This window comes from Schistocerca serialis, chromosome 6 (assembly GCF_023864345.2).
Source record: "Schistocerca serialis cubense isolate TAMUIC-IGC-003099 chromosome 6, iqSchSeri2.2, whole genome shotgun sequence".
Lineage (NCBI taxonomy): Eukaryota > Metazoa > Arthropoda > Insecta > Orthoptera > Acrididae > Schistocerca > Schistocerca serialis.
This window is the reverse complement of record NC_064643.1, coordinates 644,524,446-644,539,842: the sequence shown is the minus strand read 5'-3', so window position 1 is coordinate 644,539,842 and position 15,397 is coordinate 644,524,446. Positions and strand designations below refer to the sequence as shown.

The following is a 15,397-nucleotide window of genomic DNA, read 5'->3' as shown; positions in this document are numbered from 1 at the left end:
ACACAGTCCCTTTGCCTGTTCAGAGATGTCACTAAACCCATCCAAAGATGTAAACAACCATGCGTGAGCAGCGCCTATTAGATGGAGGGGGTCTGACAGCAGATCAGTTCCAGTCATTCCACCAAGGAAGGAGGTACATGCAGCGCAGTACACATGGGCCCAACAACATGCTGAATGGACAGCTCAGGATTGGCATCAAGTTCTCTTCACCGATGTCGCATATGCCTTCAACCAGACAATTGTCGGAGACGTGTTTGGAGGCAACCTGGTCAGGCTGAATGCCTTAGACACACTGTCCAATGAGTGCAGCAAGGTGGAGGTTTCCTTATGTTTTGGAGTGGTATTATGTGACATCGCTTGAATAAAGTGGCCAGCATGTCCCCATACATGAACCCTATCGAACAAGCCTAGGTTAGATTGAAAAGGGCCGTTTACGGACGATGTGATGCACCAACCATTCTGAGGGATCTATACCGAATCCCTGTTGAGGAGTGGAACAATCTGGGCCAACAGTGCCTTGATGAGCTTGTGGATAGTGTGCCACGATGAATACAGGCATGCATCAATGCTGGAGAATGTGCTACTGGGTATTAGAGGTACCAGTGTGTACAACAATCTGGACCACCACCTCTGAAGGTCTTGCTGTATGGTGGTACAACATGCAATGTGTGGTTTTCCTGAGCAATAAAAAGGGAAGGGCAGAAATGATGTTTATGTTGATTTTTATTCCAGTTTTCTGTGCAGGTTATGGAACTCTCAGAACCAACGTGATGCAAAACTTTTTTTGATGTGTGTACATTGTGTTAACATTATGAACACAGGTGTCAGTTTAGTGTAGACAGTTCAATAGCAGCAGGATAAAAATAAATGATGAGCAGTAATGTTTGTTGGAGCAAATAACCTAGTTAACATGGACCAGAAAAGGTCAGATAGAGGGAAAAATTGTGTAGTCACAAATTTTTGTACAGTGGTAGAAATGAGTGTCATGAACAACATACTAAAAATCTTCACTGGTGGGGAGTGAGCATGGAGGCTTTAGTGAAAATGTTTCCCAGTGCAGATTTAAACTACATTAAATTTCCTACCAAAAAACATTCTGTTCACTTTTTCTCCAGGACTAGGAGACATTCCAGGTGAAGGGAAAATCACAATTATTATAAAGAGTGTTTTAATGGTATAAAATTACTGTTAATCAAAGTGGATTAAGAACAAATACTAAATGTGTGTACCATGTCTAAGTGCAGCAGAAACAAAAATAACTCCACTATATAAACATGAGCTCAACAAGAGAGCTGGACAAGAAATATTGGGGAGGTATAGCCTGTCAGCAAATTGCAAAGCAAGCAGTACTCGTGGGGGGGTGGGTGGGGGGGGGGGGGAGGAGAGAGATAGCTTATCCCAGAAGAATGCTAAAGTTGCCATACAGAATGAGGAAGGATCAGTTTCCTCTTTTGCAGAGATTTACATAGATTCTATCCATATGAGTTACAATTATTAGTAACTTAAATCTGTATTGCTTATAGTGTTAATGGACTTTGTAGAAAACAAACATCCACTGGGCATATCTGTGCACTACATCACCAGTAACTCAGGAGACATACTGTGGACAGTTGGTATAACTTCATCAAACACACTGTAGGTTGCCCCTTGTGACACAGGGCAGATCAAGTGGGAAACTACCAGCTCACTGTTCAGTTTGCAGACTAATGAAGGAGAGAAGTGCATGACCACAATTTGGTCACCTACCTTCCCTCATAGTTTAAGTCTCTGTCCCACTCCTAACATCCTGTTACAAACCCAGAACACAATCTATCCCTTAATAAAGATCTACTGCACTTAGATGTGGCACTCATATTTACTATTTATTCATTGCCACTTTATTTAACAGTAATTTTATACAATTAAACCATTATTTTTAATAATTTACAGTTTTTCCAACACTTGTCCTAGAGAAAAACTGAATATAACCTTTTTTGTATGGAATTTAATGAAGTTTAAATTCACACCGGGAAATATTTCACCAGAGGCCATAGTTTTCAAGATACTCAAGACAAACAAAAGTCACTTTTAAATGTCCCTCTCACCCATGTTCGTGTCACACAGATGGTTATTGTTAGTATGTTGTTCATGACACTCCCTCCTACCACTGTATACAAATTTGCGACTACATGGTTTTTTCCCTAGTTTTCCTTCTTTGACTGGGCTAAAATGTGCTGTATATAAGTGTGAATTTGATATGGACATATCACTTGCCCTAAAAATATCTCTTTGGTGCCAAGTTCGTCTGAGTAGTGTGCAGATACCATCTTGGCTGCTGGAAGTCATGTTCATGCTGCTTACCATGGCAACTCACAAAACATCAGAGGGTCAAGCTTTGATTAGATATCAAGCACTTGATGCAGTTTCACGAGAAATGAGCAATGTTACTGAAATGCATCATTACATGCATTTAAATGTAGCCTGAACATGTATCACCACCGACAAATCCTAATAAACATAGCTACCCATCCCCAAACTCTCCTCCTTTTTCCAGTCTCTACCCACTCCACCTGACACAACCATCCCATTCCACCTGCCAAACTGCAATTTCAGCATGAAGTGTCCAGCTGGCACAATGTAGGTTTACAGGTGTGTGTGTATTTCTGCTGTTGTTCATGAAAGGGTTTCTTCCAAAAGCTACCCCAGTCTTCATTGTTTTTTGTCTGCCTGTTTATGAAACAACTCTTCTGCTATGCGGCTAGTGGTCTGCTTTACTTGTAAATCATTACAAAGACAAATCTTATGTATGTGATTTGGAAACGAATTTTCTCCCCAAAGGAATATAGCAACAAAGAAATGCTTCTGCTCTATTTCTTCACAACTGACAATGGACCATATATTATTGGGACAGACTGACCCAGTTATGGGTGGTAATCCGCAGAGGTTTGTCTGCATTTCTCTCAACAGGTGTCGCATTACTGAATATATCAAACATAGGAGTCATCTGGACCTTTGAATGGGAGGTTCTAGACCATCCTGTCTCAAACTCCAATGTGCCACACAATGAAACTTCCTGGTAGATTTAAACTTTGTACCAGAATGGGACTCAAACTGGAGGTCCTTCCTTCCAGGAGTGTTAGTCCTGAAAGTTATGCTGAAGAAATTCTGTGAAGTTTGGAAATTAGGAGATGAGGTACTGGCACAAATCCAGCCGTGAGAACAGTTCACGAGTTGTGCTTTACTATCCCATTTGGTACAGCACTTACCTGCACACAGTTTTAATCTTCCAAGAAGTTTCATAGCAGCGCACACTCCTCTGCAGAGTGAAAAATCAGTTTGGATGTTACTCAGTGTTTAGTTATCTTCACACCTGCAAAGTGTGTAATGGGAGGTAAGTTACAACTTGAGTTTTCTGACTATGTGCAATTGGATAGCCATTTTTCTCTCATTACGTTTATGTAGTTGACAAGGAATGGCAAAAAAATTGTGACAAGCCAAGCCATAACTGTGCTCAGACACTGTACTTTCATCGGAAAGTAGGGAGCCAGGTCTGAGGCTTGAAATGTCACTCAACTTTTAACTTGTTATGTATAAATAAACGATTACAACCTGAGCAGATATTCTGAATATTGTGGCTTAATGTTGATATCTTTTAGGTACATGTGGATATTTTGTACACTGATGGTACAAATTTTATGAATATGTTGCAACTTCATGATTACCAGAATTATACTACAATTCTTCAGTACAAGTGGCTTCCCCATGGAAGCTTATTTATCAAATAACTGTTCTACATATATTACCAAAAGTGCTGAACATAGCATTAATATGCAGAAACTTAAGTACACTGTAATATTACCCACTCAAAGAGCTCATATAAATTTTGTAGTGTGTTGAATAAAATGTTCCATTGTGTTGTACTAACTTCACAGTAACTGATTATAAAAAAAAAGTAGTACATGTGAATTTTGTTCCAACATTACATGACTGCTTGCATGTACTAACTAGGGGGACAGTCACTCTTCTTTGTAGTTTTCACACTGACGTTTCCTGTTGTGCTGTTCACTAAAATAGTTTTAAATGTTTCACCCACCATTTCAAAAAGTACTGTCAGAAATTGGTTACTCATTTAATTTTTGGGAAGGGTACTAAGTTAGTTCTGCTGGAGAATGGTTCCAGATTAACGTAGCATAAAGCTCTTTATTATTTTTAACAATAGTTAAAACATTCAAGGAGTAATCTGTGTCTGGAAGAACACTTTCCATTAATTAAAGTGTTGGCTCTCACATGTAATATCATATATTTTAACATTAAGTATTAGAATTAAAATTGTTTGATAAAAGAGATTTTCAAATCACGTCATTAACACATTGTTATGGCAAGTGGATGTCGGTGGATTCCTTTGGATCAAATGGCATCACAGCACCCACAAATAAGACATATTTTAACTAAAAATACTTTTGCTTCAATGTTTAACTAAAAATAAACAGCGATAATCGCTGTTACATTGAATCAATAAAAATAATCTGTTACATATTCATATGTATATATCTTTGGTATCATATTCACTTGCATCAGACACACAATGCACTGTGTAGAGATATCACAAAAGCACACAGCTACCATTTAACTATGCAACAGGGACTAAGAGTAGTGTGTAGTTCCTTACTGCTGCTGATAAAGCTTGGGCTTCTCTCCAGATGTGTAGAAAATGCAAGATATAAAACAATTTGTTTAATGCAGTATGAAATTTCTGTAAACAAACATTATGACAATGTTTCTGTCTCATCAAGATTTATATATAAGGTTCAAGAAGTCACAAAAATATAATATTTACACATGCTTAAAGTGAATGATATGTGTCATATTTAGATCAGTAACACTCATTACACATCTGAAATGTATTGCTTTACGGAAGCTTTGTATACAATCAAATAACAGCAAAAACGTAATTGAAGTTTGTATAATAAAGTGCACTTGGAAAGAAAACATCCATTTCATTCAGAGATATATTTATAACATAACCACTGCAAATAATAATAATGATAATAATAATTACAATGTATTGCTGTTAATTTAAATTATGGTAACTTGTTTTACTGACTATCTCATTTGATGCAGCACTATGGAGAAAGACATCTTATCAAAACATTTCTCTGCTTTTATGGATCATATTCTTTGACTAACAGCACATTCACATATACATTTATTACAGCTACTATAAATAATTGTATCAGCCCTTATAATTAAGGTTAGATCATACAGAAATGCAATGTGATTTAAATATTACAGGTCTGGGAAAATGCCTACTTTAAAACCAAGTACTTCATTGTTTTGGCAAGAACTATAACAGAAGAAAGGATCCTCTACAAAAGTGATAAAAAGAAAACAGCTTCAAAAGACATCAAATCTTCTGCAGAAGCATATAGTTACTGTACCATACACTACGTCTAGATATAACAGTGAACTCTTGAAAGGCAGTATTTCTCCAAGGCAGTACAAAAGATCCAATAACCTCTGAAGCTTCACTTTCATTTTAACAGTTTTCAGTATATATTATGTGATGAAAATATGGAAAATCTGTTAATACTTTGAAACTCTCACTCTCACGAGTGTAGCACTCAACAACACTACGGCACAGCATAATCACACTCGTTATAGTTCCACCTCAACTAGTCTGCAGTTTCATGACAAACTGAAATTCCAAAAAAAAATTTAAATTATGAAAAAAGTGCATTTCTTGAACTAAATTATATCAGTCACGTGCCATGTAATTGTTTCAGCCAACGAAAAAACAATGGACTTAGTGAAACTTCCTTTCTTATGAATCCAACATGTAAACAATAATTCTGATATAAATGCAGTAGGATTACAACAGGCAATTCTGATTACATAGTGGTGCTGTCATGAAATAACAGACTGTCTGCTCTGATACCGTGATTTGTTTCTGAAAATACATTCATTTAATGCTTTGTACCTCAAAATATATCATATATGAGAATAGAGTGTGTATTTATCCTATATGGCCATGTAAAATAATTTAAGACATCTATTAGTAAGTCCACAGAATATACATGTTATGAAACATCTTGTTATGAATGACAGATAACAATTACAGTAATATGTCTTAAATACACTTATAGCATCCAGTGAATTTATGATAATGTGAAGTAATATTAATGATATGTAACATTCAAGAAACATCATAAAAAAGTGTTTGAAAGAGATTGAACTTTATAATTGAAGGTAATATGGATCATCTGGGATCAGTATTGTACACAAAAATATGAAAGTAAGACATTAACAGTCATATTCAGTAATGCAATGCCATGAATGTTATTTTATGCCCCTCTTTCATGGGCTGTTTGATGAAAAAACGTGAAAATGAAACGCACTATTAATCTTAGTGTATGGTTGAAGATATTGTCTATTCCACACTCACTGGACAGTTCATTAAACATTGAAAGAAAACATTATGTTGAAAATGATAATATTTTCTGTCCCTTTCGAGCATTTCTGAAATGTAATAGTCAACGTGAAACAACTCGTCATGTGACTTCAGTCTGAGATGAGGATGATGATGACAATAATAATAATGATAATAACATTAATACAAAAATAATGGTGATACTAATAATAACAGTAATAATAATAATGGTAATAATAATAATGGTGGTAGTGGTAGTAATAGTAATTTCTGGCATATCTAGGTAACTTCCATTTTCAATAAATGTAAATTCAATCACAAACAAAAATATTGCATTTTCACAAAACATTTACATTGTGCGTGAAGTCCAACTCGTCGATAGTATGTGCACAAATATTATACTCTTACTCGTTTAAATATATTTAGAATGTTAAAATTTGTGTTGTTGACATACTAAAAGGTTTAACATCATATCATTTCAGATCATATCACAATGCAGTACTGTCTCATCAAAGGTACTCAGGACGTCACATTCACAAGATGAATGAAACAGTTTTCATCACAGTCCACTAACAAAAGAGTTTTTTACTGTCCACAAAGTTAGCACAGTAGCTGCACATGGCATCATGTATATGAGGCAGAACAATGTTCTCTTAATCACAATTCTTCAAACACTGTAAGAAAGATGCACACATAGCTTATGATGTGTGGCAGAAGGCATAAACATCTTCCATTACACAAAATGCTAAAAATCTGCACACATATATTTACAAACACAGATACTTTGATTCTTCTGACAGAACCAAAACCGTCATTTCAGTTCCCTCTCATATCATATATCAGCTCCTGTTCATGCTAATCTACTCTTCTTTCAGTCTCATCAGCAGCATCTATTCATAATTTCCTGTACACTGATCATGTATGCACGCGCGCGCACACACACACACACACACACACACACACACACACACACACACACACAGGTTGCTCATACATGTGCACTCGCACACAGTCAACACAAATCGGCAAACATGTTCTTGTATTAACACATGACCTATGCATACATGATTATATCCTTTTATGTGTGAGTGCAGACACATGTACATGTGAATGCAATAAGACACACACACATATTTATACACACACACACACACACACACACACACACACACACACGTGTGTGTTTGTGTGTGTGTATGTACAGATAATTGTTGCTGCAGATTGTTTCACTTTGTAAGAATCTTAGCTGGAGGCAAAAATGAAATCCATATGCACCAGACCAGCTGGGTTGCCACAGAATCTATAACGTAACTGGAGATTCTTTTGTTATCTATGTATCACACGAAATATTCACATCCAGAACAAGAAAAGAACATGAATGTGCCACTCTGAACTCATGAGCAACATGAAGACAGGTGCTCAAATTGTACAGCATTTTTCTTGCATGGAATCTCCAAGCAAATTCTTTCACATAATACACTTGCTTTAGACAACACAATAGGTTTGTTGCTAGAAGCAGTGCTGAGTTCTGACAACATTTGAGAGGCAATAAAATGTCACTATTCAGTTCAAAATGGCAGGCTTGCCACAAACATATTTTCAATCAGTGGTGGAGCAGGAACAAGATCTTCCAGCTTCAGATAGAAAATCCTCTGGAGCCCCTGTACACTCAGTGATCGAAGCTCAGGAAGTTTCCCAAGCAAGCGGGAGAAGTAATGTGGCTTGCGTTGAGCTTCAGCATTGTATGTGACATGGTCCCTGAGTGAACTTATAATCTTCATTTGCAGTTGCTCTACTTTATGTGGTTCTTTCAGACCATGCCGTTCTGTAAACAAAAAGAACAAAATGTTTACATTTCATCTTTTTTTTTACAACAAGACTATTAATACATATGGGAAAACAAACTAGAAAAAAATTTCTGCAGTTAGAGTAGATGTGCTTCTTCCCATAGCTGTTTGTCCTACAGCAAAATAGAGCAATCAGTCTTACTAAAATACCTGTACTTACACAAATTTTGCAGTATATAAAGATTTTCAGCTTTCATTCACTTGCCTCAAATGATTTGGTAATTTAGATAAACTACTCTGCTGAAGTCCGTGCACATATATAAATGAACAAACAGCCCTCACCAGTGCAATTTGACCTGGCATGCAATGTGTTTAATACCACGGCCTGTGGTGTCCCTTGTGCATGTATTCCAATGACTTGAGTGTGGAGGTTAGGGACCGAGATGGGATTGGTAGCAGGACATTTCTCCTGTTCAGAGCACTGGAGCAATGTTCCACCTGATATCCAACAGAAGTCTCTACTCTTCCTCCTGCTGCTGAAGTTTACCAATAAGGCAATTGTTCTTTGCTGACTTATCCCATACCTAATTGTACCTTTCACAAAAAATGTTCCAAAAGAACTCATAAAGTAAAGTACAACATTTTAAAATCTTCTATCAGTTATTGCTCCAACGTGACTCACAGATTTCTAAACAGATGTATACAAATACGATCATGTAACTGTCTTCGTGAACCTAAAAGAACAACAAGAGGCAGGTAACCATCAATGATAGACAAAAGTTTGTCATTTCATATTCATTGCAAATATTGTATGAATACTTAGACCAGCTTTCTTTTTTTTTATATGTGGATGCTACATCACAAGAGCTTCTTTAAATTACATGATATTCTTTATTACCTTGATTTGCTGCAGTAATTAGTTGTACAATTTTTCCTGTTAGTAATGGCATGACTGCCTGTGGTTGCTTGTGTATACTCACTATGCAGCTCGCTGTTTTCCTCGTATTATATGTATGTATGTAAACATTGGCTGGTTTTGCATATAAGTAAAATTCTTTGTGAAAGACATGTTATTGAGAAACAATGTCTTGTACACATTTAAATCATCCTGTAATTCATTTCTTAACTATTATACCCCCAGGCAGGCTAGATCTACAACTACATCTACATTTATACTCCGCAAGCCGCCCAACGGTGTGTGGCGGAGGGCACTTTACGTGCCACTGTCATTACCTCCCTTTTCTGTTCCAGTCGCGAATGGTTCGCGGGAAGAACGACTGTCTGAAAGCCTCCATGCGCGCTCGAATCTCTCTAATTTTACATTCGTGATCTCCTCGGGAGGTATAAGTAGGGGGAAGCAATATATTCGATACCTCATCCATAAACACACCCTCTCGAAACCTGGTGAGCAAGCTACACCGCGATGCAGAGCGCCTCTCTGAGATTCCTCAATTAATAACATAACAACTTAACAGTGATTCTATTTGTGTATATGAGACCTGTGCTTCCACTAACGTAACTGCTGTGTTGCGGTCCTGGTAGGTATTTTGACACAAATTGATTGAGGAAGCTTGTAACTTATCCCCTTTTTCCAGGTGATGTGAAATTTAGTGGTATTGCAGCTTCGGATCTTTACCAGATAAATTTATGGCAGGACTTAAAGAATGTGTTCACTTCCAACATATTTAGATACACAGTGATTGTATTTTCTGTGTTTATGGCGAGACTGTTGGAGAACCTTTATGCAGTATATGATTCACATTCTCATTATCAAAGTCCCCAACAATTTCTCCTGATCACTACGTTGGTGTCATCTGCAATTTGAAACCATTTTTGGAATGATGTGGAGGATTCAGAGTCATTTGTAAAAAGTTGCAAGAACAGATCATAAATTGAACCTTAGTGAATACCATTTTGTTTAGTGGTACAGGTGTGCATTCCTTCCCTAAAAGTGACTTCCACTATTTGTTGTCTGATCTATAGTTAACAATGTTCATTTTCATACTTGGAAATGGAATTAAGTCCCATGCTTCTTGACAGAGCGTAGGGGAACGATGCAGGAGACCCATACCGCTGTACTAGGCAAGATCCTAATAGAGGTGGTTTGCCGTTGCCTTCCTCCGACTGTAATGGGGATGAATCATAATGATGATGATGATCATGATGATGATGACACAACAACACCCAGTCATGTCGGGGCAGTCCGACCTCGGTAGCTGAATGGTCAGCGTGACAGAATGTCAATCCTGAGGGCCAGGGTTCGATTCCCGGCTGGGACAGAGATTTTCTCCGCTCAGGGACTGGGTGTTGTGTTGTCCTAATCATCATCATTTCATCCCCATCGACGCGCAATACTGTATACCACTCTTGTCGTCCAACAGCAAAACACTGGGCCACAACAAGTTTCCTTACCTACATTGCACTGCACCCATACAGATGACTTTTCCGACTTTTCAAGTCGCCGAAGTGGCGTCAAATCGAAAGACTTGCACCAGACAAACAGCCTACCCGACGGGAGGCCCTAGTCACACGACAATATTATTATGTCGGTGCAGATGAAAATCCCTCATCCCGCTGGGAATCAAACCCGAGACCCCATGCTCGGACTGCAAGAATGCTACTGCAAGACCACGAGCTGCGGGTATTTTCATACTTACTCATTCTTATTCTGAAAGTGACAGATTATGGTTTACATCATAAAAAAGCCTGTGTGACATCCAAAAATATAACCCTAACTGCGATTTTCGGTCAAAATCCACTTTTTTTTTTTTTGTCAGTTCAGTCATTTCTCTTCATAGCCTTTTAGTATCCTTATTACTCAACACTTACACTTTAAATTGTTTTTGAAACATTATAGAATTCTTTCTTCTTTTATATTGTCATAAAAAGCAATGAATTTATGCAGCTCCACCAAACCAAATAAAGATCATATTCTTCTGGTTGTTGATGATTTCCGTACAGTCAAAATGGAGTTTTATATTCTGGGACAAAAGTCTAAAACAGGTTAGCAGTGGACATCAGGCAGGAAATTGGAAACCTACATCTTCTTCCAAAGTAACTTGGAGTATGCGGCAAAAAATACACCTCCTTTTACCAGTTTTTCCAGTTCCATTTACAAACAGAGTTTGGGAAGAAGGACTGCTTAAACACCTCAATGTGTGCTATAATTAGACTACTATTGTATTCGCAATACCTATGGGAATGATACATAGGGGACTGTTGGATATTCCTAGATTCATGACTTGAAGTTTGTTTTAGAAACTTTCAAAATTGGCCTTCATGGGATATTGTCTATTTTTATGTGTCTGCCAATTCAACTCTTTCAGCATTTTCGTGACACTCTCCCATGGATCAATCAATCGTGTGAACATTTTCGCTGCCTTTTTTTGTATCTGTTTGATTTCCTCCATTACTTCTATTTGATATGGGCCCTGTATCAATATTCTGCCACCTGGTTTATCTATGACTGACAACGTTCCATTTCATATCTCTATGAAACGTTATACCCATGTATTTCTATCTGAACAGTCAAAGCGTGTTGCTAGTCATTGCATTGCTTTAAAATAAATCTTATCAAAATATGACCATATTTGTGAAGCTTTTTTCAGACAGTACTTCACTATTGATAACTGCATCATCAGTGACTGGTCTGGCTACTCCTTCTGCAATACATCTCTGTACTTGGACTCAGGAATTACCTGTTTTTCTCTTAGCGAGCATATACAAAGTAATCTAGAAACATTTACCATAATTATCAGTTTCAGTAGATCAGTGAGTCATAATTTGTTGTTAGTAGTGTATATTTTGCAGCAGTGGCCAGCAGAGGTTACTTAAAAGTGTAATCACCACACTGCCAGTTATTTTTAGGCAATATGAAATATCACAAATCTATACATCAACAGTAACACTTTCAAGCAGGTAGATGTTATTGGCAAATAACGAAATACTCATTTGTCAGTATTATCATTGTACATAGAGTAGGATTGTTTTCTTCACTCACAGCCGGAGCAAGCCAGCACTGACACTAATGGATATATACCGATGCAGTAGGTACAATTATTTTGCTGATGAATTCTTCTCGGGTTATCAGCCGAATGGTGGCGTTGTCTTGTTGCCATGTTTCAATGAGTTTTGTACCCATCATCTTCTGGCCAGAAGATGACGGGTACAAAACTTATTGAAGCATTGCGACAAGATGACGCCACCTCTCTGCTGATAACCCGAGAAGAATTCATCAGCAGAATACGCCGAGAAAGACTGAAATCGCATGTACAACTATTTAATTTTTTCATATTCCAGTAGTACACGATGACAGATATCTGCAGTCTCGATGAAAACAACTGAGTAAAATGAAACTTGACATATGCTCATAAGAGATGCAATGTGGGAAAGTGGCTCATCTACTTCAGATAGCCTATGAACTTTATGAAAGGACTCAAGCTTGGTGTTTTTTGAGCTGTTCCTATCCTCTGGCATTGGGTATTTTTCAAAACTTTAAAAAAATATGATAATATGAGGAAATGCAGATACATGTGTATTGTGATCTGCAGACAAAGACAATGGAAAGCTTCGGAATGAAAGCTCTCTATATACAGTGCAACCAGTCCTTAGATTATTGTTATGCCATACGCCATACTTATTCCTTCTGAGCACCAGTCTTACAAGCTCGATGTTGTGTCTCTACTGTGTGTGGAAAGGGCGAAAATGAACATACGTTTCTGGCTGAGACACGCTGCTTGTCAACCTGTGGCATGTTTCCAAATAAATCGGTTTTTACAGTACTACCCATGACAGGTAAAACAAAACGATAAATGTGAAGCTTAGTCCTACTATTAGAAATGGAAGCCTGTGAATTTTACGATTGGAATCATGATTTTTTTGTGAAGTGGTAAATGAAAAAACTGTGTTAAGTCAGTTGTAATGATCGAGACGTGGTAAGTTTAAACAAAAAACCATCTACTATTTCGTGCCAGACTTGACTGTTAAGTTTCAGAACGAGAATTCGAAAATACTAAATCCTTTTTCACTCAAAGTTAATCAATTCAAAGTACAAATTTTTAAGGATATCTGTGCTTATTTGCCAGCACGAGCTCTGTGGAGTCGAATGACGTACGCGGTGATAATAATAATAATAATAATAATAATACGAACAAATAATAGTACATCAACTCACCTGTGACCAAAGTGAGTGCACAAAGACAAGCAAAAGCAGAGATGTCAATATCCATAGCATGTAAGGACTGACAGAACTCCATAATTGCATGCAGCCAGTCTCCGAAACTTCGCTGGCATTGTTGCTTGTCAAGCACAACTCCATTGCAAAAAGTCAGCTTCGTGTCATCTGGCCGTGTTCTACAAAACATACGAATTAATTAGTAGCATTCGATAATTTCCACAGAACAGTCGCATTCAATAGTTTTAAGAGGCATCTCATCAATTGTGATATCTTACAATACATGGCGGAGTGTTTAAAACATAGTCCAGAGAATATACAAGACTGCGAGAGGTATGTCAGTTTTTCCTGATATAAAAATTGATGTAAGTGATACAAATTTATTATATTAAAACCATATTCGCAAAGCGTACTTCGGTGTAACTGCTTTGTGAACAGGCTTCACTGTGGAAACCGCAGAACAGATATGGTAAAATGAAATAAGTTTTTGATGCATCGAATGAACCGCACTCTTAAAAATTTATGTTTTGTGATTACTTGTCTTATATCTGTAGTTAGAACACTAAGAAGTTTGTATTTTATTGCAGCTGTATATGAAGACTGGCGGAAGTCTTCCGTGTTGCGGAACTTATTAATTCGGTCACACGGATTCATTTACTCGCGCATTAAGTTTGAACAAGCGAGGGAATATTGCAACATAGCGTGTGTCATAAAATACTTAAGGTATGTACATAAAATAATTGGAAAAAGGACGAGAGATTAATGTACCATCGACAATGAGGCCATTAGAGACGCTCAGGTTGGGGAAGGACGGGGAAATCTCCAGTGCCCGTTTTGAAAGGCACCATCCCGGCATTTGCCTTAAGCTATTTAGGAAAGTTGCAGAAAACCCACATCCTTATGGCCGTAAGGAGATTTGAGCCGTTGATCTCCCGAACGCGAGTAAAATAACTGGACGAACATCCGAATGATTATCATGTTTTGCATTGTAAATGATGAGTTTTCCTGCACGTGGCGTTCGAGAGTATTGATTATAAAATGATTGATATCAGTTTTGTGAATAGCTGAACCTTAAAAAAATCTTTGAGTATCTCTTAGTGATGCAATAAGGATGTTATTAATCCCATTGTTGGGAGTATTTTTATTGTATTTGCTGGCTTAGAGTTGATTGAAGAATAACGTACCAGTTCTACAGCTGACGTATCAATACAATACTGTAGAAGGACGGTGGGTAAGCTTGTGCCACCCTCCCACACTACTACTGAACAGCAGTAGCCCGCGTGCTCGGTGGCTTTTGAATGCGGCTCACAGCATGCCCAAAAAAAGTGCTAAAGTATGCGTGTTGGATAGACTTCAGTGGAGAGCTGCGTTAAACCATCTTTGGACTGAAGACTCTTCAACAACAGCATGATGTTGTCAAGTCATATTAGTTTTAATGCAGAAAATTAGCACATCTATTTCAACTTTGTGCTCAGGTTTGTGAAGATCGCGGTTTGATATATTCCGTAATAAATCTAACGCATTTAGACCCCATTGCTATTGCATATTTCACTGTGTGTTCTTTTCTTCTGCCGTACAAATTTTTAGGATTGTCTTTCGATCCTCACCAACTATAACGCAGTCTGATTGGCAAAAAAAGGAGTGAAGTGCCATGCAGTCACAAAAATCTTTGACTGTTTCTCCAATGAACACACAATAAAATAATTGCCAAAATTACGTCTGTCTGTATTTATTTTCTTCAAGTCACCATATATTTTACCGCTTGTTCAATTCAAGCTCACTGTATAACTATATTACCACAGGGACAAATAGAAACCATAGGAAAATTGAAACTTTGTACATGTATTTTAAGTAAATATTCTCCGGAGAAAGTAGAAACCACCTTAATTTTTCACACGCAATTGTTTATTTGGAAGCGATGGAAAAGGCTGGTCTCCAATGGTATAGTTCTACGAATGAACAATACGGACAAAAGTAACTAATATTGGAATATATTGTCGACCAATATTTGCACAGATGATATGAGAAAAT

At 37.4% G+C, this 15,397-nt stretch overlaps 1 protein-coding gene across 2 annotated transcripts in view; it reads right to left on the bottom strand.

Moving 5' to 3' along the window:
* Positions 1–4,152: 4,152 nt before the first annotated feature.
* The window catches only part of LOC126484311 (probable nuclear hormone receptor HR38), an 80,630-nt gene continuing 69,385 nt past the window's right edge, over positions 4,153–15,397 (bottom strand). For both annotated transcript variants that reach the window (XM_050107747.1, XM_050107748.1), the window contains exons 7-8: positions 13,367–13,545; positions 4,153–8,231 (exon numbers count right to left, since the gene is read on the bottom strand). In XM_050107747.1, coding sequence (XP_049963704.1) covers positions 7,975–8,231; positions 13,367–13,545 — 436 coding nt within the window. In that variant the 3' untranslated portion in view covers positions 4,153–7,974. The remainder of the gene's footprint in view (positions 8,232–13,366; positions 13,546–15,397) is intronic.